At 46.6% G+C, this 20,237-nt stretch overlaps 3 protein-coding genes across 3 annotated transcripts in view; all 3 read right to left on the bottom strand.

Annotated features, from left to right (window-relative positions):
* LOC119300041 (SKP1-like protein 1A) overlaps positions 1-6,436 on the bottom strand; it is a 21,521-nt gene extending 15,085 nt beyond the window's left edge. The window contains exon 1 of the mRNA XM_037577124.1: positions 6,153-6,436. Within this exon, the coding sequence (XP_037433021.1) occupies positions 6,153-6,436 (284 nt within the window). The remainder of the gene's footprint in view (positions 1-6,152) is intronic.
* Positions 6,437-7,730: 1,294 nt separating this feature from the next.
* Positions 7,731-12,119, bottom strand: LOC119302981 (protein PNS1-like). The gene is made up of 3 exons (XM_037580051.1): positions 11,824-12,119; positions 8,882-10,096; positions 7,731-8,245 (listed from the first exon to the last, which is right to left on the bottom strand). Exons 1-3 carry the CDS (start codon positions 11,938-11,940, stop codon positions 8,108-8,110), a joined length of 1,470 nt encoding a protein of 489 aa, XP_037435948.1. The 5' UTR covers positions 11,941-12,119; the 3' UTR covers positions 7,731-8,107.
* A 6,155-nt stretch (positions 12,120-18,274) lies between these two features.
* LOC119302980 (arogenate dehydratase/prephenate dehydratase 6, chloroplastic-like) lies at positions 18,275-19,874 on the bottom strand. The gene has a single exon (XM_037580050.1). The coding sequence runs from the start codon at positions 19,745-19,747 to the stop codon at positions 18,479-18,481; it is 1,269 nt and encodes a 422-aa protein (XP_037435947.1). The 5' UTR covers positions 19,748-19,874; the 3' UTR covers positions 18,275-18,478.
* Positions 19,875-20,237: the final 363 nt, after the last annotated feature.

Genomic DNA, 20,237 nt, shown 5'->3' with positions numbered 1-20,237 from the left:
ATATGGGCCTTAGTAGAGAGAGAGGGGCAGCCAAAGGTGGACCGCGTGCCTCCTCCCCCCCTGGTCCGAATTGGACTAGGAGAGGGGGGGGCCCCTTTGGCGCGCCATAGAGGGTCGGCCGGCCTCCTCCCCTTGATCCTTTATATACGGGGGCAGGGGGCACCCCTAGACACACAAGTTGATCCACGTGATCATATTCTTAGCCGTGTGCGGTGCCCCCTTCCACCATAGTCCTCGATAATATTGTAGCGGTGCTTGGGCGAAGCCCTGCGATGGTAGTACATCAAGATCGTCACCATGCCGTCGTGCTAACGGAACTCTTCCCCGACACTTTGCTGGATCGGAGTCCGGGGATCGTCATCGAGCTGAACATGTGCTAGAACTCGGAGGTGCCGTAGTTTCGGTGCTTGATCGGTCGGGCCGTGGAGACGTACGACTACATCAACCAAACGCTTCCGTTGTCGATCTACAAGGGTACGTAGATCACACTCTCCCCTCTCGTTGCTATGCATCACCATGATCTTGCGTGTGCGTAGGAAATTTTTTGAAATTACTACGTTCCCCAACATTAATTAGTTTAGATTATTTAGATTATTATTTTTTCAGTAGTATATATGTATGAATGCATGTTAGATGGATATAATTAGTGTTTAATTAGTATGGAAATTTTTTATATAATGTTGTTTTTCAGTTTTTTAATGGATGTATAAAAGTTGTGTTTTCTGTTTTTAGTGTTAGATGCTTAATTAGTATGAAATAGCATATAGAATTTTGACATATGCAATGATAGCATAATTAGTGTTATATAGAAATGTTAGAAATTTTAGTTATCAAAATCCAATCATTAAAAAAATGTTACTTTTTGTGGGCATATAGCTAGTATTTGTTCTCGACGATGCCCGGCCCGCATCCTCGCCGTCGACCCGTCCGCGACGACGTCCGACTGACCCATGTCCGGGACTGGGCTCCGCTGGGCTGGCACTGGGAGGTGCTGCCTGGAGGGGCGCGCCGCTTGATGAGGAACTCGGCCCCGGGTCCCGTCGTCGACCCTGATCTCGTTTGGTGGCGTTCGCGTGGGCCAGTTTCGGTGCGGAGGGAGCCGGCCCCGCCGGAGGTGGTACGTCGCCGTGTCAGGGAGGAGGACGAGCACGTCCATCGCTACATGGTTGCGTTAGAGGGCGGCAGGTTCTCCAATACCTGGCAGTTTCTTCAGGGATCTCACTTCAGCTATGATCCTGTGAGGGTTCCTTCTCTTTGGGTGTCCACCGCCCGCGCCGCAGGAACCGCGAGTGTCCTAGATTCTTCTGTAGTATTTGATCTTTAATTAGCTACCTAGCCAGTGATGTACTATTCAATATTATATATTATTCGAGACGATGTATTCGAGATTATATCTATTATTCGAGACGATGTATTCGAGATTATATCTATTATTCGAGACGATGTATTTGAGATTATATCTATTATTCGAGACGATGTAATTTGAATACTAAATTGTTTTATATTTCTTTTGGCATAGTTAAATAAAAGCTATGGCGGACAATACCGACAGAGAGGGAGAACAGACCATGTTCGATATAATACGCGGGCCAGATGATGATCAGAATGAAGAAGATTATGACGGCTCTGAATTTCTAAACAACACCGGAGAGGGTGATATGATATTCGATCACGACGACCGAATTGATGAAGTCGTGAACTACGATTATGACAATGACGAAGAACATGTTGATCCTGAAACAACAAAGACCGGCGAGGTATATATATTTATATAAGCAGGCATCTGGTGATCATCACATGTTTTAAATGAGCTGAAGATATATTAATGAATCGATCTTTCTTCTTTCAGCCATCCGGGTCGAGCAAATCTTCAGGCAACAGGACGAAACGAGGCCCGAACAAAAAGTTGAAGCAGGGCGTAAAGTATAATATCGAGGCAATCAAACCTAATGGCGAACCATTAGCGCCTAAGAAGATTGTGGACAAGTTCATTCGTCAGTGCAGAGTTCTTGTGAAGGACCAACTCCCGATCTCCCTTCAAGAATGGAGAGAGCCAGCAAAGCCATGTCCAGATCTTACTTTTGTCGTCGACAGACAAAAAAGTATGCTTTGGGATACTCTCATGGAACATTTCACCCTACCAGATCATTTCACAGAAGCAGATGTGCAGAAAGTCAAGGACGCTGCTCTTAGGAAGATGGCGGTTGCATTCAAGAACCACAAGAATCGTGAATGGGACAAGTACGTCAAGGGAGGAAGGAAGACTCCAGTATTCGAGGGAACACTAGAGAATCAAAGTGCTCATTGGGACGATTTCGTGAAATTCAAGGATTCAGAATTAGCTAAGGAACGGTCGAGAATAAACAAGAAGAATGCCGAAAAAAAGGATAAGTTCCATAAGCTGGGGCCAGGTGGCTACGCGGTGGCAATGCCTAAGTGGGATAAGTCTAAGAAAGAGATGGAGGATGCAGGTGTCACTCCGGTTACTAAGAGCTGGTCCCCCAGGTGCAGGACTTGGTTCTATGCGCATGGGGGGGAGTTGGACCCGAAGACAGGCAAAGTTTCAATGAAGGCATGTCTGAACGGAGCCGACGATAATATACTTGTTGCAATAGAAGAGGCTCGAACGGGGGTGTTCCAGCCCAACAGAGAGAACGACGAGCTTACGCGTGCCCTGGGAAATCCTGAACACCCGGGAAGAACACGAGGCAAGGGCGCTATTCTGTGATATGAGGGGTTTTTGGACTGGAACGCCGACTATAGAACCCGTGCGAGAAGGAAGATTGCGGAGGAGAAGCAGAGGAAGATGGAGGAGGAGAAGAGGAAGCTGGACTATGAACGCCTTCAAGGCCTAGAATCAGCGCACACGGACTTGGTAGTCAAATTCCAGCGGCAGCAGGAGCAGATCGACTCACTTAGCCAGCAAAGGGGGTCTCAGCAGCTGCAGCAGCTAGCGGATGATCCAGCATTGGATACCACCGCCCCATCCATGCCGAGAAGCAGCGTGGGTTCCGCCCCGTTTGACGCAATGCTGGATAGATACCCCGTGGATGACATCGCGCAGAACACTAACTGCGAGCTACACTTCAAAATTAAGAACATATCCTTGAAGGTGGCGGACGGCGTTGCTTATACAAATTCCCCCGATGCAACCTTCCATTGCAACCCGATTCCAGCAGGCTATGCTCGTGTCGTGGTTGATGAGGTGGTGGACCAATATTCGGGGCTAGAGCTTGACATTCCTGGAGGTGACGAGGAGCACACACTCGGAGATGCCAAACATCGTATCATCCTATGGAGAAAGGATTGCATCATCTTTCGAAGGCCACCGACACCGCGTCACCCGACTCCTCGTCGAAGTCCGCCACCGAGTCAGCAGACTCCCGCTCCTCCAAGTCCACCAACGCATGAGGCCACTCCTCCTCCAAGTCCGGCAAAGTGTCAGGCCACTCCTCCTCCAAGTCCGATACAGCGTCAGACGTCCACTCCTCCTCCAAGTCCGGCACAACCTCATGCCACTCCTCCTCCAAGTCCGGCACAGCTTCAGGCCACTCCTCCTCGTCCAACTCAGCCCCGTCAGCCGTCTCCGCCGCCTTAGCAATCGCAGAAGAGACACCCCGCAGCTATGATGCGTAGCGGTATGAGTCGAGGTCATAGTACAGGAAGTACAGGCGGAGGCAAGCGATATAAATATGGTCCAAACCTCACTACTCCTCTTCCTGAGAGGGCTTACGATAGGACCGAGGAGCAAACCAATGCCATAGTGCGGGCAGAAGTCGACGCCCATTTTGGACCGAAACCGCCACCGCCGCCAAGGGAGAAAGTGCCTGTGGAAGTAGTTGACCACTTCATTCGTATGGCTCAAACACCAGCTCCTAAGCCTGTAGACATAGACTATGAGCGCCACATCAGGAAGTTACATCGACAATGTCTATAGAAGGAGGCGAGCTCGAGCTCGAGCAAACAACAAGCAACTGTCAAAAATGCGGGAAAACCGTTGCCCAGCTGGGAGAACAGGCGGCGCAATCGATCCCCCCGCTTGTTGTGCCGCCAACAACACGTGACAGTACGCGCGCCCAATATTATTGTGGGCAAACAGTTTACGTTCCCGAAGTGGGCGATGTGGTAATAACCCAGGAGCATATAATGCAGGCTGAAACTCTCCAAATCACTGTTGGACAACTCCTCGAGATCGAGGACATGTCTGTGCTTACAGAGGAGGAAATAAAACGGAAATATGCCCGGGGCCAACCTTTGGTCAAGCCAGAAGAGGTCAAGAAGCTCCCAACGAGAATGTATGAATTGCATCAATGGTACATGGACATTACCAAGAGATCCGATCGAGAGTCCCTCATGGTGCAAGTCAAGAAGGATCATTACTACCATCAGAAACCTGTGACCGTTGAGTATTCTGAACTGTTTTAGTTATACAATCAAGACGCACTCGACAAATCTATCGTCTGTTGCTATTGTATGTAAGTGATTTCTTTCTGTAATTTAAGTCTCAAGCTAGCTGTAGTGATCCTTTTGATCAATCATTACCTGTAATTATCCTCACTATATTCTTTTCTGTGGTATTATGCAGGATGAAGATGTATGAAATGAGAAAAGGTGGACGCTATGGCATTGGGTTCATTGACCCAAACACCGTTAATGAATACACATGGAAAATAAACAAGTATCATGAAAAGCAGGTAGAGGACAGCATGCTAGAGTTCTTGAAGCGCCTCAAATACAATGAAGATATACTACTTCCTTACAACTTCCAGTGAGTCACACTTTCTTGTACTACAAATTCTCTATTTTTGCCTACTAGCTAGCTACATGTTTTTGCTTACATATGCCCGCTTAATTAAGACATGCAAACGTGTGTGCATGCAGATTTCACTGGATCTTGTGTATCATTAAAGTTGACGCCGGAACAGTTGAAATACTGGACTCACTACTCAAAGCAAATAGTGACTATAACATCTTGTTTGGGATAGTCAACAGGTAATTTCAATCATTATTAACTATATATCTCGGCCTATTTAGTTCGTCATTTCATGATATGAACTATTTAATAACCCCTTTATTCATTTTCTTTGTCGGCGGGCAGTGCTTGGGCAAGGTTTATCAGCGTCATGGAAGGCGAATGGAAACGACAGCTGAAATGGTTTCGACCCAAGGTAAGTAATTAAGTATTACTAGCTAGCTAGCTAGCTGCCATCTCTTTAATTATCATGCTTGATTAATTATTATCTGATCAAATTAAATTTCATTCTCGTAATAAAGGCCCTGAAGCAGGCGCAGGGGACTGATCTGTGTGCATTCTGCGTTTGCGAGAATATTCGCATGATGGCGTCCGAAAGGAGCAGATCTCAAAGACAGGAATGGGTACGCTTGTCAGAACACTATTCACAATTTTTACATCATTATCGATATCTAGTCACACAACTAATACACATGCATATTGATCTCCTTCTTAACAGTTCACAAAGGTGCGGAACAAGCTCCTAGAAACGGAGCGCGTAGAAGCACTTCAAGAGAAAATAGCGGGATTTTTGCTCGACCAGGTCATAAATCCGAAGGGAGAATACTATTACCCGCTACCGCCCCCATCGACCATGTCATGAATCACTTCCAATTGTCATCGTGCTCCGAAGGCATCAATTAGGCTAATGCCACTGGCTCCGAAGGCAACATGCATATGTAGGAGAAATTGTATATAGCTATACATGTGTATATGTGTGAATTAATATGGTGGTTTGTGAGACATTGATGATATATATATGATTGGTTCTACTAGAAATTCTATTTATATATATATATATATATATATATATATATATATATATATATATATGCATAACGTGTACAATGTGTAGTATCGTAAAATACCAACAAACGAAAAAGAATTAAAATGGAAAACACAAAATTAAATGAAAAAGAAATCATAAAACCAAAAAAAAACCAAACATTTTAGTACCGGTTGGTGTTACCAACCGGTACTAAAGGGCTCCCGGCCCCGGAGCTGGCTCATGCCACGTGGTTGCCCTTTAGCACCGGTTCATGCTGAACCGGTACTAAAGGGGAGGGGGCCTTTAGTGCCCACACTTTAGTGCCGGTTATGGAACCGTCACTAAAGGGCCTTACGAACCGGTGCTATTGACCGGTTCTGCACTAGTGCGTCGAACGCCTTGAACGGGTCGTCGAAGTTGGGGATGTGGTCGAAGGGGTCCGCTGCCGCGCCCGGGTCGGAGAAGTGCCTGTTGACGTACTCGAGGACGCGGGAGAGGACCCGGCCGATGACGCCGGGGACCGGGATGGCACCGTCGGCGGCGCCGCCCTTCTCCAGCGTGTCCTTGATCGTCTTAGACGCGGCGGCGATCGCCTCCTCCATCACCTCGAGCTCCTGGCCGTCGGAGCTGCGCAGGCGGACCATCTTCGTCGTCATCTTCGATCTTTCTGACTTCGGTTCTGCGATCGGTGGCCGCTGCGTATTTATATGCGAGGACAGGGAGACGATCGAGGACTTTGGGTCGGTGTACTCGGGCCGCCGCCGACTCCAACTCAGCCTTTTTTTTTAGAGAAACCGACTCAACTCAGGTTGCGTACGTAGTAAATCATGTACATTTATTATTTATTTTGTAACTCTCACTTTTTTTAACAAACTGTACGAAAAAAGGAAGTTATTTTGTAATTGTCACCCGAAAAATGAGTTGGAATTTCTTTCAAATTAATACCCCAAAACAGCAAAGTAAGTAGTTGTTGTTCTTAATGCAAAATGCCATGATTTAAAAACAATAAACCCTTACAAGGCAACCCCCAAAAAATTAGAAATTCCAACCGGTTCCTTGGACAAAATAACGCCATCTTCCTCCTGCACACGCTGGTGGTGCGCCATGATCCATGCTCGATGTCCGCACACGTCGGTGGCACTCCATGATTCATGCTTGATGTCCGTGATCCATGCCTGATGTCACGACTGAAACTCTGCATCACCGCCGAAGCTAGCAAGACTTTGAGTCCGCGGCCGGAAAGCCGTCGAGATATGCCGGAAGAAGCTAGTGGCCATTATCCAAAAAATGGATCGTTGCCCTAGAGAGGAGGACAAGGAGAAGGGCTAAGAATGACGAAGACGACTACCACCTCGTCAACATGGACCTTGACGCCATGACGCACGACGCGCTCACCTAGATTTGAAAGAGTCCATACGATGCAGACACTACCTCCTAGAACCAACACCAAGAGCAGAGGCCTGACCTGGTCGACCCCCGATCAAACTATTTCGCGTCGAAGGATGATCTAGAGAAACCTTATTCGACCGTCAAAGCCGAAGCCACGATAGCCAAAAATCCTAATTGAACAAACCTACTCCCTCCGTTCGGAATTACTTGTCTCGGAAATGGATGTATCTAGAACTAAAATACGTCTAGATACATCCATTTCTACGACAAGTAATTCCGAACGGAGGGAGTAGACCGCTGGATGCACCCGGAATAAGGTCACAGGGTTCCCCTCCCTCCCCACTGCCGCCAGAGCAGAACCCCATGACCCCTCATTATTGTGGCAATCGTAATTTGTCGCAACTGATGCAGTTCAGTTGGACCATGAACAGTCACCTTCACCGTTCAATTCCAGGAATCCTCTTTAAGCTATATGCGTACAGTCTACATTTTTAAAGACAAGAAAAGGGCTGAATTTTGACAGCACAAGCATCGACTGCACCTGTCCATAGGAGGCAGCAATTCACCCAGGAAAGGGAACATCTTCCATTCTGTAAATGTGTTCCATGCACAAGAATTCCTTTACAGGTACAGCTGCACATATATGCACACAGCACGCTACTGTCTCAGATAATCTAATCTCCTTCACTGACCCCAATATCTGCACAGGTAACTATGCGACATCTCGCTCTACACGAGCAACATTCCTATGTCAGGCGACGCAGCAGCAGAGTCTCTGAATCATATGCACAGCACCTCGACTCTGACTCATGTCTTGCTTCTAAGTATATCAGGTATCACAAAGCTGACTAAATCAATTGAAGAATCTATGAATCATGAATGTGATCTGAAGAATCTATAGCTCCGCGGGGGATCGCACTGGGACGACGAGCAAGAGGTCAGTCTGCAGCTAGTGCTTGGAGCTCCCGCAGGTGGTCTGGTATCAGTGTTCCCAGGTGAGGATTCTGGGGGTTCTCTGCATATGCAACATGGTATGCCGCAACGCAAGCCTGTGGCCACGCAATCATCATCCGGCACTGCAACATTGCAACACGGAAGAAAAGGGAATCATAAACCGGAAGCATAGAGCAGTAAGGGACATCTACACTTCATAACTGATGCTGGACCGCTACCCTTTTCGGTGGGTATATAACAGTATCTCTCCCTTTTCAGTTTTCAGTGGACAAGCATCTCTCTTCTTTTGGATATAAATATATAAATGGATGCCATTTTCACATAATTCTGATAAAAGAAGCATCTAGAACTACAAAAGTGGAAAGGTGCAATTTCACCAAGGCTATGTAAAGTCAAATCCATATTTTATATATCTCTGTACCAACTAGCTTTTGAGGCTTATGGACGCAACTACCTAAAATGTCAAGTGGCATAGGTATGCAAGCAAAATGTTGAACTAAACAGGTTTACACTACTTCTTTGTAAACAAACACCAATACATAGTCTATCAGTTTTACTAGTGCAGACAGTGTGCTACCGTCGTCTTGTCAACAGAAGATTATAACAAATTCAACCAGGTTCACCAATAGACAGTCTGCTTTTTTTTTCTTTTTCTTTTTTGCTGTTTGCTAGCAAAAGACCAATGCAGACTTAAGTTGTCACTAATGCTGATAAATAAACACAGGGAAAAACAGCCGGGGAGGAATTAAGAAGAATACCATGTAATAACCGATGAGAAATGAGTAGAACGATATTGGCAGAGCAAGCTCCTTACGATCCCTATCCATGGCCAGTGCCCATGAACCAGCAACCAATGAGGCCAAGGCGCCTCCAGTGACAGCCGAAAGGAAGCAGAAGGAACCGGTGAGGTCTGAATCGACAAGCTTCGCCATCCCGCGGAGAACGAAAAGGGACCACACATCCCGCGAAGCCACACAGAACGCCTTCCCCCGCGCTCCGACATGGACAAAGCCCCACCGGTTCACCCGTCCCATCAATTTCTCCGATACAGTCAGGCAGCAGCCCTGGCAGCATGAGAAAAGGAACTCGTCGTTGCCCCCTGACAGGGCGTTGATCGCTCGAGCGAAGCTCCTCACCGCTGCAATCACCGGGACAAGCACAGTCCCCATGCATATGTCACCAAAAGCTGGCCCCGACATCGTGCAACAGAATGCTTCGACGGCACCACCTGGCATACGGACTCCGTAGGCAAGCGCCGCATGTGCCAGCCTTGCCACGGCCACATAGACGAAGTAACGCAGCACCTGCATTGTCCATGATATGCTCACCAGGAGCGCGGCCACATAGACAATATGGAAATCCATGAAGTGCCCTTCTGCAGCTGAAATGCAGCTGATGGCAACTGTCCAGAAGGCCATGTAGCCAAACGCGGCAAGGACAACAAAAAGAACCAGGCAAGAGGCACTGAAGGGCAAATGTGCTCCATTGACAGAGGTGGAAAGTACTGCGGCGGCATGTTGGAGGCGCGGACCAGTGGCCCAACAACTGTACAGCGCCGCTGCAATGGCGATCACAACTATGAGCACTCCGATGCCAAGGGCTTCGCCGTCACCGACAAGGAGTATGACTACATCGCAGCCAAGTGCGGAAACAGGAGCTGTCCAGAGAGATGTTTTGATGGCTTTTGCAGGATTAGTGACAGCAAGGATAGTCCAAAAGCAGGCAGCGATAATAGATAATATCACAGAAGAGGCGAGCGGAATGAAGTGGGCGAAGGGCTTGTAGGTAGGATTCGGGTGGGAAGAAGCCTGGACTCCAAGAAAGATTGTGAGGGCGATGAAAGCAATGAGGTGCATGATGAACAGAATCTTTGTGAAACTGGCTGTGAAACCACTGCAGTAACCACGACTGTCACGGACTGCAATGTTCCCATAGACTGGAGAGTAAACTTGCTCTTCTATTTCAAGTGGCACCTGAAGAAATAGTGGTTGGAACATTAGTGAAGTGGAATCTTAAAACCAAAACAGCGAAGTCCATAACGAGATTTTGTATTTTGTATGTGTTTGTGTTCAAAGCTCGAGATGGTAAAAGTTTGGTATCATTTAAATGTTATGAAAACTAGTATATGGATCATTAGTAATTAATTATGTTGGAGCAAACATGGTGCAGTAGTCGTACAGGCTATGAAGAAATAAACTCATCCTTATAGTGATACCTTGGAAATGATTCCCCAAAAGTTATTCCAGTAACCCATATCTGTAATAGATGTTTTAAAATAATGAAGAAGAAAGCTAATGTTATAGTAAGTACTTCATATCTAGCTTAGATAGCAAATATAGGGACTAATGCAAGTGGGCAGTCAGGATTGTTCTTGCCATCTTGTCTGATAATAGCAAATTCACTTATGATGCTAGAATACGAAAATGTGGTCAGATTGTGATCTTGTCAGAATAAGATGAATGTTTTCACTATCTGTCTATAAGTCAGATGGAGGGGGGAGTTTGTGAAGATAATCCTATATGCAACTGAATATACTCCCTCCGTTCGAAAATAAGTGTCATGGTTTTAGTTCAAATTTGAACTAAAACCACGACACTTCGGAACAGAAGGAGTATTTGATAAATATAAGCAACAACTAGTTCCTCCTAAAATGAAACCGACTTCTAGTAGGTATTTCGGTGTTAATTTTCTTCTAGAAACTTGCAACGAGTTTTTTTTCTTTAACCCCAACATTAAGCTGCAATACGTGTTTTAAGCTATCCTGTAGGCTACAGTTTAATGCTAAACTAGCATATCCCCGCATTTTTTTTGCTAAACTAGCATATAGTACTACGTTGTTTTTTCAGATATCCCATTCTATACAAGCACATAAACAGACATTGGCAATCACAATAATTGTACCAGAACTTCAAAGGAAATCAGTTCAAGATGCAGATAGAGTTGTACAGTACATTTCAAATATGATCACAGAAACACTTGGTATTTTCTTCTATTATAGCTGCATAGTAGCCATACTGAATGTGCATATCATCAGAGAATTGAGAATGCCAAAATATAAAACTATGGATCAATCAAAATTTGTGCAATCACAAAAACTCTAGGGCCAACAAAGTGATGCTGGCACGCAAGTAGTCCGCCATACCCCAACCACTTGAGCACCCTACTGCCTCATTTCGGTCTGCACATCTAAAAACACGAGCAATTGTTGTAGTCTTATACCAACCCCAATCCACAACCACCCGTCACAGGATTTGTTCAACCAATTCTACACATGGGCGGGGCGGCATGGAAACATCCAGTTCGAAAACACGGCCTTGCGCGCACGAAACTGATTGGAGCAACATCGACACGGGCAAAGCGATTCCGAACACACGTACACGGTTCATCCGAATTACAGTAGGATATGATTCAGTGGTCCAAGCAGAAGTGGCACAATCAGAGCAGCCCCCCGATTGGGCGGGCCTGGTTCGCCAGAGATCCTAATCTGCCAGCACCCCTCTCCCTCTGTGGCACGCGAACCAAATCGCGGCGCGGAATCGCCCGATTCCAGCACACGCGCGAGAGGGACTCGGAATCCCCCGAGCAAGCAAGAGCAGCAGGGAGCTATCCCCCCAGTCGCGGTCAAACGCAGGCACGCCGAGCGCGAGCGACAGCCCGATGGGGAGGGGAAGAGAGAGGAGGGGAGGGGCGCGCCGGTCACCTGGTAAGGGCTGGCCGCCGGCGTGTGCGCCGCGCCGCCGTGCCCGGGGGTAATGCCGCCGGCGGCCGCCGTGACTTCGCCGACGCCGACGCCGGTTCCTCCCTGCCTCGCCGCCATCGCCCTGCCGACTGCCGTGCCCGACTCCCTCTCTCTCTCTCTAATCCGCCGTGAGTGGCTTTGGTCAGGTGGTAGTAGTGATAATCATGCGCTTCGGCTTTGGGCTTGGCTTTGCTCTCGCTTTCGCCAGCGGCCGCGCTTTTCCGCCTGCTCTGCTTGGACGGGGGAGGAGAAGTGGTTCCACTACCCTCCTTTTTTTTCTGCTTTGGGGAGGCGTGGCGTGGGGAGCGAGTGGTCTGGGTCTCTGACGCGGTGGGGTCACTGGGGTTCTGTGCTCTTCCGTCGCGGCCGTGCGCCCTAGTAGTTGTGATGGCGAGGCGAGCGATGACTTGGTGGAGTACAGGGTGACGGGTCGCCGTCGGGTTTTGGACCTCGGGCTTACACGTCATCCTGAGCACGTGCTGTGGCGTGGGAGCTATTTCTCGCCCATTCGTGTGACTTAACCCCGTCTCATTTCGGTGCTACTGAGCCAGTCCAGCACTGTAGCTGACTCTGCCCGAGTTTGTTTTTTCTTTTCCAGGTTTAACTGCTTGACTGGTTATCTTCGGGTTTTTATCATTCTAGTATTAATTATTCTTTCTTTGGTTCTCCTTGTTTATTTCTTCAGTTTTCGCTGGGTTTTTTCGTTTCCTTTATTTTTCATAAACATTGTATATTTTTCTTATTGGTCAGACATACTTATACCTATATAACATTTCTCAAATGTATGATTAATATATTAAAACAATTAAAATTTATGTTTAGATATAATTATACATCTCATACACATTGCGTATTTGTCTTATATACATTAAAAATATTTTATACACATTTAAAATAAATTAAATGCATGATTGATACTTATCTAAATATTTTTTTTAATTTTTTGAATGACTGCTAGTTTGTTTGCAAAAATATGTTCAAACCTGTTTTTCTGAATTATAGAAACATTATTTTAACTATGCAAGCAATTTTACATAGTATAATCATTTTTTTATAAAATGTCACAAACATATTTTCAAAACAAATAACATTTTTAAAATGTAATGTACATTTTTTCAATGGTATGAAACATTGTTTTAAATTACACAAATATCTTTTTTACATTGTATAAAATTTTCCAAAAATATCTGAACATTTTTCTACAAATATGTTAACATTTGTTTCGATGTCACATACATTTTTTTCAAGGTACAAACATTTTTTACATTGCATGATCATTTTTTATGTGTGCGATGAACACTTATAAAAAATTAACTAAATTAATTCTAAAATATATGTATTTAGAATTTTTTTATAAAAAATATGTGTGTGATGTCAGTATGACGAGCCCCCGCATGGTTACTGGGTCGACCCTCTACCAGCTCCCCTTAGGCAAGCGGAGCTACTGTCTCACATAAAGCAAGGCATAGTCGCGCCTGTGTTGGGGTGTTTGATCACCGACAGAGCTACACTGGGGCCCAACCAGGTCATGGCCCGCTCAAATTTTCTAAAAAGAAGATTATACTAAGCCCATAGATACACAACACTACGAAGCAGGCAACAATCCAAGTTTAGGGTCATGTTTAGCAAAATGGGCGACCAATCTTCCTGTTGGTAGGTCCGCAATTGCGCGTTTGAAAGTACTAGTAATCTTGCACGCGCAATGCGCGTCTAGACTAACAAAAAGCAGGTTGCAAACTTGATAGTAAACTAAAGAAGACATAACACATGTGTTTAGTATCATGTTCTCAAATGATGGTCCAATAACTTGTCATGAAGCCAATATTGAAGAGACTTTGAACATACTTGCAAACTATCCCATAATGAATGTTTAACTCTAATGTGAAAATACATGTTAAAGCAATCTCCGAGGGAGGGTTAATCTTCTTTTATATAGTAGATTATAAATATATGGACAGAGGCACATTGAGAAAAAGATTCACAAGAGTTCGGAGTTTCATATATATGTTTGGAACATTGAAAAATTGGACCTATGTAGGGATCCTGGACCGCACAAACTATGGATATCATCAGAGAATAGAGAATGTGCATATCATCCTGAAAGCTCCTTCAGGTGGCCACCGATGTCTTCCTAAAGGTGGTTTCTTTTTCCACATCTGGTAGTTGACTTTGGTGGGATATGCAAACTATGACGATGGCTTGATGCAGAGGGATGGTTGTGCAACGACGGTGGTCGACATTGCATGTAGCTGCTGGGATGACGGTAAAGTGGTGGCAACAACACATAAGTGACTTCGATGCGTGCTACTCAAACACCCGCTCTCAAGCTCAAGGGTGAAAGGCTAGGTCTGACATGTGTTGGTTATACCTGACAATGATGGTTTTCACGTCGTTACCTTGTTGAAGGCAGTGCTCGAATATGCTCAGACTGATTCTTCAGGTGAAATCTAGATTCTGGCTTTGCGTGGTTGGCCCGGTGACATGTATGGCTTTACTCTTTGTCGGTGTGATCCTTTGTGTGTGTGTGTGTGTGTGTGTGTGTGTGTGTGTGCGCGCGCGTGCGCATGCGTGTGTGTGCATCCTAGTTATGTCCATATGATTGTATCTCTTGATGCTACATTATGATCAATAAAAAGTGTCCTTTATTTGAAAAAATGTGTTGTTTGCAAGGCATTATTCTCCTCCGAAAACAGCTTTGTTAGTACTTTTTTCTTATGGCGTTACATTATCTCATCTTGTATGGAGGCAGTTGTGTTTAGACATTTGGTTAGTGCAGATTGATGTAAACGGGTGCATGGTGTATGTATGATTGTGAGGCATGAGATATCTTTTGCAGATATGGACTACTTTGTCTTCCACAGCCGTGTTGTGCTGCTGCTAACTATAGCCAACTAACCAGACATGGACTTGTTCCTTTGCATCACGCATGTCTCTCTTTTGAACTTTCTTTCTGGTTAATTAATGATATTTGCTAGTACCCTCCACCTTTTTGTGTATTTTTAGTGGGAAGTATTGATCCCGCGAGCATGGTAACCACCAGCATATCCTGGACCTCACGTCCCAATTAATATAAGCACTGTTGCCAGTGTCTTGTAACCTGCATGAGTTGACTGGTTATCCCCCTCTCATCTCATGTGTTAACGTCATGATAGTAGATCACTACTTCAAAGTACAAACGCTTTCTCACTGTGGCTGGACCGCAGGCAATGATCCACGTAGGTTGGCTCAAATGTAATTGTCCCTCTTTTTCGATGGAACCTCGTGGTTTCGCTTCTTCCAGATATTCCAGATATTCCAGGATAGGCACCGCTCGTCCATCTTGTCGTGTAAGCTAGTACTCTTTTCATTTGAAAATACTTGTCATCAAAATGGATAAGGCTTCCTTTGGTTGATAGGGTAGAAAAATTGTAGGAATAGAAAAGTCATAGGAAATGAGATGACATGCATCTCAAATCTTATGAGTAGAAATAGGAAAGAAGATGTCCTTTGTTTCACATCATAGGATTTTTTTTTTCATTCAGTCTAGTCTAATGTTTATTTTCCTATGAAATGTGGAGGATAGGAAGATTTCCTCCATAAAAATAGGATTCCATTCGTACAAACCAAAGAGCTCTATATGAATTTTTTCTATAAAAATCCTACCCTATGAAATTCCTACAAAATTCCTCCAAACCAAAAAAGGCCTAAGAAGGGATGTATTTAGAACTAAAATATGTCTAGATATATCCCTTTTTGTTTATTTTAATGACAAGTATTTTCGGACGAAGGAAGTGGTATTCTTTATCTCATCTCGTGCGTTCAACGTCTACAAATTTCTCCTTTCACCACGCCACAAGGGCAGGGCGGATCCACATAGGTTGACTGCTCCGTTTTTTTTACATGGTTTTCGCTGATTTGAAACATTCGGAATTCTCTGCTTGCCCGTGTATAGACAAACAAATCGGACCATTTCATTCCCCATGGAGAAATGAAGAAAAATGTATACACTATCAATAGTTTTACACAAATTGACATGCTAGAAGCCTAGCTGACGACGTACATGAAAATGTAAAAAAAAAAACAGTGACTTTTTCCATGTGGTGCATATGAGAAATTGTTAGACCATTTCTGCCGTTTTCTCTCATTGACGGTGATGGTAGGCGGCAGTCCAGCGGGAAGGCAAAATCCTTGACCGGATATTGTAGTGACGACGACTGCCCCAACTACCTACCTACCAAAATATCGCAGCAGAAAAGAAAGAAAGAAAGAAAGAAAGAAAGGCACTTGGATACGTCACCCACCTACCTACCGCTTGTGTGTGTGTGTGTTGGTTTGGCAAGGCTTGAATACTAATCTCAATTCCAATGATACGATTTAGCAAAAAAGTCCAATTATCGATCATGAAGCAAGGAGGTGTTAGGCTGGACGAAAAGCTCGTTGCTCGTGAGCTTAACGAACACTCGAAAGCTCGGGTCGTTATGGCTCATGCTCATTAGTAAATGAACTGAGCCGAACAACAATCTTAGCTCATTAAGATTTAATGAGAGAGCCTACCAATTTCATGAGCAGCACGTTTGGCTTGTTATTATTTTGGGGGTGCCCCTGCTGAACCCACTACTGTTAATAATTATCAAGGCTCGGTAGTAGCCCACTGACCATGTGCTAGTGCTACTATTTTAAAAGTTTAAATTATGCAGAGGTTGTTGCAGTTCTACATGTTAAAATTATGAATACACAATACAATACTTTTATGTTGTTTACCACTATAATGAGTACTCACAAGCACTCATGAGCTTAACAACTATTAAACGGATCGAGTCAATCACGAGTTTTATCTCATTATCATTAATGAGCTTAATGAGCCTTGCCTCAATGAGCTGATCGACTCATTAATCTAGCCCTAGATGTTGTCTTCCTTTCGGATGAATTTCGTAAAAAAAAATGAGCGTGGAAGTACAGTCTGAAATCTAACATGCATGGCAAGTTCCTCATAAGGGAGATAGTGACGGACCTAGGATCAAATTATTGGAGGTGCCAAACATCGATACGTAGGTAAAAGTTTTAGTGAAATTACACAAAAGTATTATGGTTGTGCCTAAGCATCATAGTAAATCTAACGAATAGTCCAAAATTAAGGTTAATATACTTCTATAAACTATCTTTTTTTGTTTTTATAGGGGGTGCCATGGCACCCACGACACTCCCTAGATCCGCCCCTCAAGGGAGGAATCAATTATCTCCACACACACCACTTATTCAGCGTCCTTCTCAATGGTTTTGTCCACAAAACACTCAAGAGGACCACCAAGGAGAAATGGATAAGAGGTAGAAGCACATCATCGATCACGAAGCAACCAACCAGCCGGATGTTTCTCGTAATTGAACAAATCATCATTAATAAATGGGAGAGGGAAGGGGATAAATCAACAAGCATTTCACATTGATTGGTCACTAGCATGCCCTCAGGCCTCACATCCCAACTAACATAAACCCTGGTGTCAGTTTCATGTAAGCTACATAACGAATTGATTGATTGGTTGGTTACCTCATCCAATCTCATGAATAAACCTCGTGATATACATATCATCACTTCCAGGTACACATGCCAAACGACTTCCGTGGCGGCGTGGACCGCATGAACGCCATGTACTGGATTGGTTGGTATGTTTTCCCCCTTCAAGATGCCTCATGGTTTGACTCCTTCTAGACATTCTAGGAATGTTGGGACATCCAAAAGGGAACGGATAAAACACATGTCAGATATATTTCCCCATTTTTTTTTACATTTACACAAAATTATTTATACCAGTTCCATATCCTCTTGGGAGTCGTTTTGCATTTCCAAACGTATAGATGGTGGTTTAGGTGGTAGGAGGGTTGACAGTTTTTTCAGAACAACATGACAGTTTCTCTCAGAGAAAAAGAACATTTTTTTTTTCTAAAACTGCCACCGTTTGATCTCGCAGCGCAAGGCTGCCAGGAAAATGCGTTCGCTTACCACCCCTTCGCAGCTGACTTCCGCCAGATAACATTCCGTTGTGCTTTTGTCGAAATCTTTACTGCATGATTATCACTACAGCGTTTGAGTGGCAATCTGTGTCCTTCATCATTCACAGGGACGGACGCACTTCTTCTCAGTACCTGCCAAAGTTGCAGCAGAAATGAAAGAACAGTACTTGCATCGCATCGCATGGACACTTGGATTTGGGCTTGTCCCTTTCTCTTCTCCTGGACAAATCATCCACCCATCCACGTGCTCATCGCACCAACCCAATCATGCTTCTGACCTCCGACATCATGGAGCAAGATGCTGTTCTTCGTTTGTGGTTGGTTTCATTCATTTCACCAACAAGGAATTGCTGCAGATGCAAGAACAATCCAAACGCATGCCACCCATTTCGAGCTGCCCAACTCCAAGACCCTCACTCTGGCATGTTACCAATGATTGATTCATTCATTTTTCTCAACGACTTTATTCACAAAGAATTTGGCCCAATGGGTGGGAGAGCAAAATTAACAGAGGAAAATCGCAGCTAGCAGCAACCAGAGCATCAAAACGGGGATAAATTAACAACGAATCTCTTGCACATTGATTCAATTGACTGTAATGTAGTAACACCGAGCTAGCTATCATCATCTAGCCGCGCTGCTGTTGATCGGAGGAGGAGGACGACGGCGACGGCGCGGCGTCCCATGGCGTCATGTCCATGGGGTAGCTGCCGAGCACCCTGAGGAAGGACGTGAACTCCTGGATCTCGGCGAGCGCGTTCTGGGCGCGCACGTCGGCCATGGACGCCTGGAAGTCGATGTAGAACATGTACTCGAAGTGCTTGGCGGTGCCGACGTTGGCGTCGTCCACCAGCCGGATGGGCCGGTGCCGGTGCGGCCGGCTCTCGATCTTGGTCAGGCTGATGTCCCGGAACGCGAACGCCGACAGCACCTTGAACAGCACCGAGGTGCCCTCCCGGTCGTGGGCCAGCACGATGCTCGTCTTGAACGGCCGGTCCGTCCGCGGGATGATGGGCTCCCGCGCCAGCATCACGAACCGGGTCACGTTCCCGGCGTCGTCCTGCACGCCGTCCGCCAGCACCTGGAGGCCGTACAGCTCCGCCGCGCGCGCCGACGCGATGGCCGCCGTGTCGCGGAGCGCGTGCGCCGCGATGTGCTCCGCCGCGCCCGCCGTGTCGTCGAAGGCCTCGCGGGCCACGTTGAGGCCCATGCGGGTCAGCGTGTGCTCGCACTGCGCCAGCGCCTGCGGGTGCGAGATCACCCGCGCCAGCAGCTCCCGCCGGACCCCCGGGAGCGCCAGCAGGCAGTGGTGGACGGGGAGCTGCACCTCGCCCACGATGTGGAGCCGGTGCCGGAGGAGCAGGTCGTAGTTGCGGTGGATGCTGCCGCCCAGGGAGTTCTCCACGGGGAGCACCGCGCGGTCGGCGATCCACAGCTCCACCGCCTGGAACGCCACCTCGAACTGGTCGCACGGGATGGCCTCGCACCCCGGGTACGCCTTCCCGGCCGCCGCCTCGCTGTAGGCGCCCGGCACGCCCTGGTACGCCACCCGGAGCTGCGCGCCGTGCAGCGGCGCCGGGGACAGGTCGCTGATGCTGAGCGGGCGCGGCAGGTTCCCCGCGCCCGCGGCCGGCACCAGATCCAGGCCGGAGACGGCGTCCTCGGAGCCGGGGATGGCCGGCGCGGCCAGCTTGTTGTTGTTGTTCTGGCCGTTCACCTTCGGCGCCGGCGGGGAGGGGGTGTCGTTGGTGCTGGAGAGGATGGCGCAGGCCGTCTGCCAGTCGCTGTGGCTGGCCGGGGTCGCGCGCGCCGCCGCGGCGCCGGATCCCCTGCTGCTCCTCCCCGCGAGGCGCATCCGCGGCGCGGCCGTGCTCCGGATGGCCGCGGCGGCCTCCATGGCCGCTACCTACGCTACCTACCGAGCTCGCCTCCGGCCGTCGATCTGCTTTCTCTGGCCGGTGGCGGTGGAGGGTGGGTGGTAGGTGGCGCTCGTGGGTGGGGCAGGCGGTGATGCTGGCCTCCAAGCTGACCGGCTGGCTGGTGTGAGAGAGAAAAAAGGCGCCGTTTTTATGGGGAAGGAGGGGTTGGTGGGGGCTCGCCGTCCGTCGTGGAGGGTGCTCCGACCGTGGTGAAAAAGCACATGCGTTTTTTTTCTTCTTTTTTTCTGGCACGTTTTTCTTCTTCTTTTTAGTAAGAAAATAAATGTCATAAATATCTCTCCTGGATAGCAATGCATTGTCTATACGTATCTAGACCCACATGTGGCTAGATTCAAGGATAAGAAAAGGATGACAACATAGGAAACCATTAATCATAATTCCAAAATACTCCAACACAGGCCTTTTTCTAATTATTATATTTGTCATGTTGTCATTCTACGTCTTTTT

This window comes from Triticum dicoccoides, chromosome 5A (assembly GCF_002162155.2).
Source record: "Triticum dicoccoides isolate Atlit2015 ecotype Zavitan chromosome 5A, WEW_v2.0, whole genome shotgun sequence".
Lineage (NCBI taxonomy): Eukaryota > Viridiplantae > Streptophyta > Magnoliopsida > Poales > Poaceae > Triticum > Triticum dicoccoides.
The sequence above is the reverse complement of the archived record's forward strand: the minus strand, read 5'-3'. Positions and strand labels throughout refer to the sequence as shown.

Excerpts from the sequence above, each read along its gene's own strand:
- LOC119302981 (XM_037580051.1), bottom strand. The coding sequence starts at position 11,940 with ATGGCGGCGAGGCAGGGAGGAACCGGCGTCGGCGTCGGCGAAGTCACG. Across the intron at positions 10,097-11,823 it reads CGGCGGCCAGCCCTTACCAG|GTGCCACTTGAAATAGAAGA; the intron begins GTGACCGGCGCG and ends CTATTTCTTCAG. Across the intron at positions 8,246-8,881 it reads TTCTCATCGGTTATTACATG|TGCCGGATGATGATTGCGTG; the intron begins GTATTCTTCTTA and ends GCAATGTTGCAG.
- LOC119302980 (XM_037580050.1), bottom strand. The coding sequence starts at position 19,747 with ATGGAGGCCGCCGCGGCCATCCGGAGCACGGCCGCGCCGCGGATGCGC.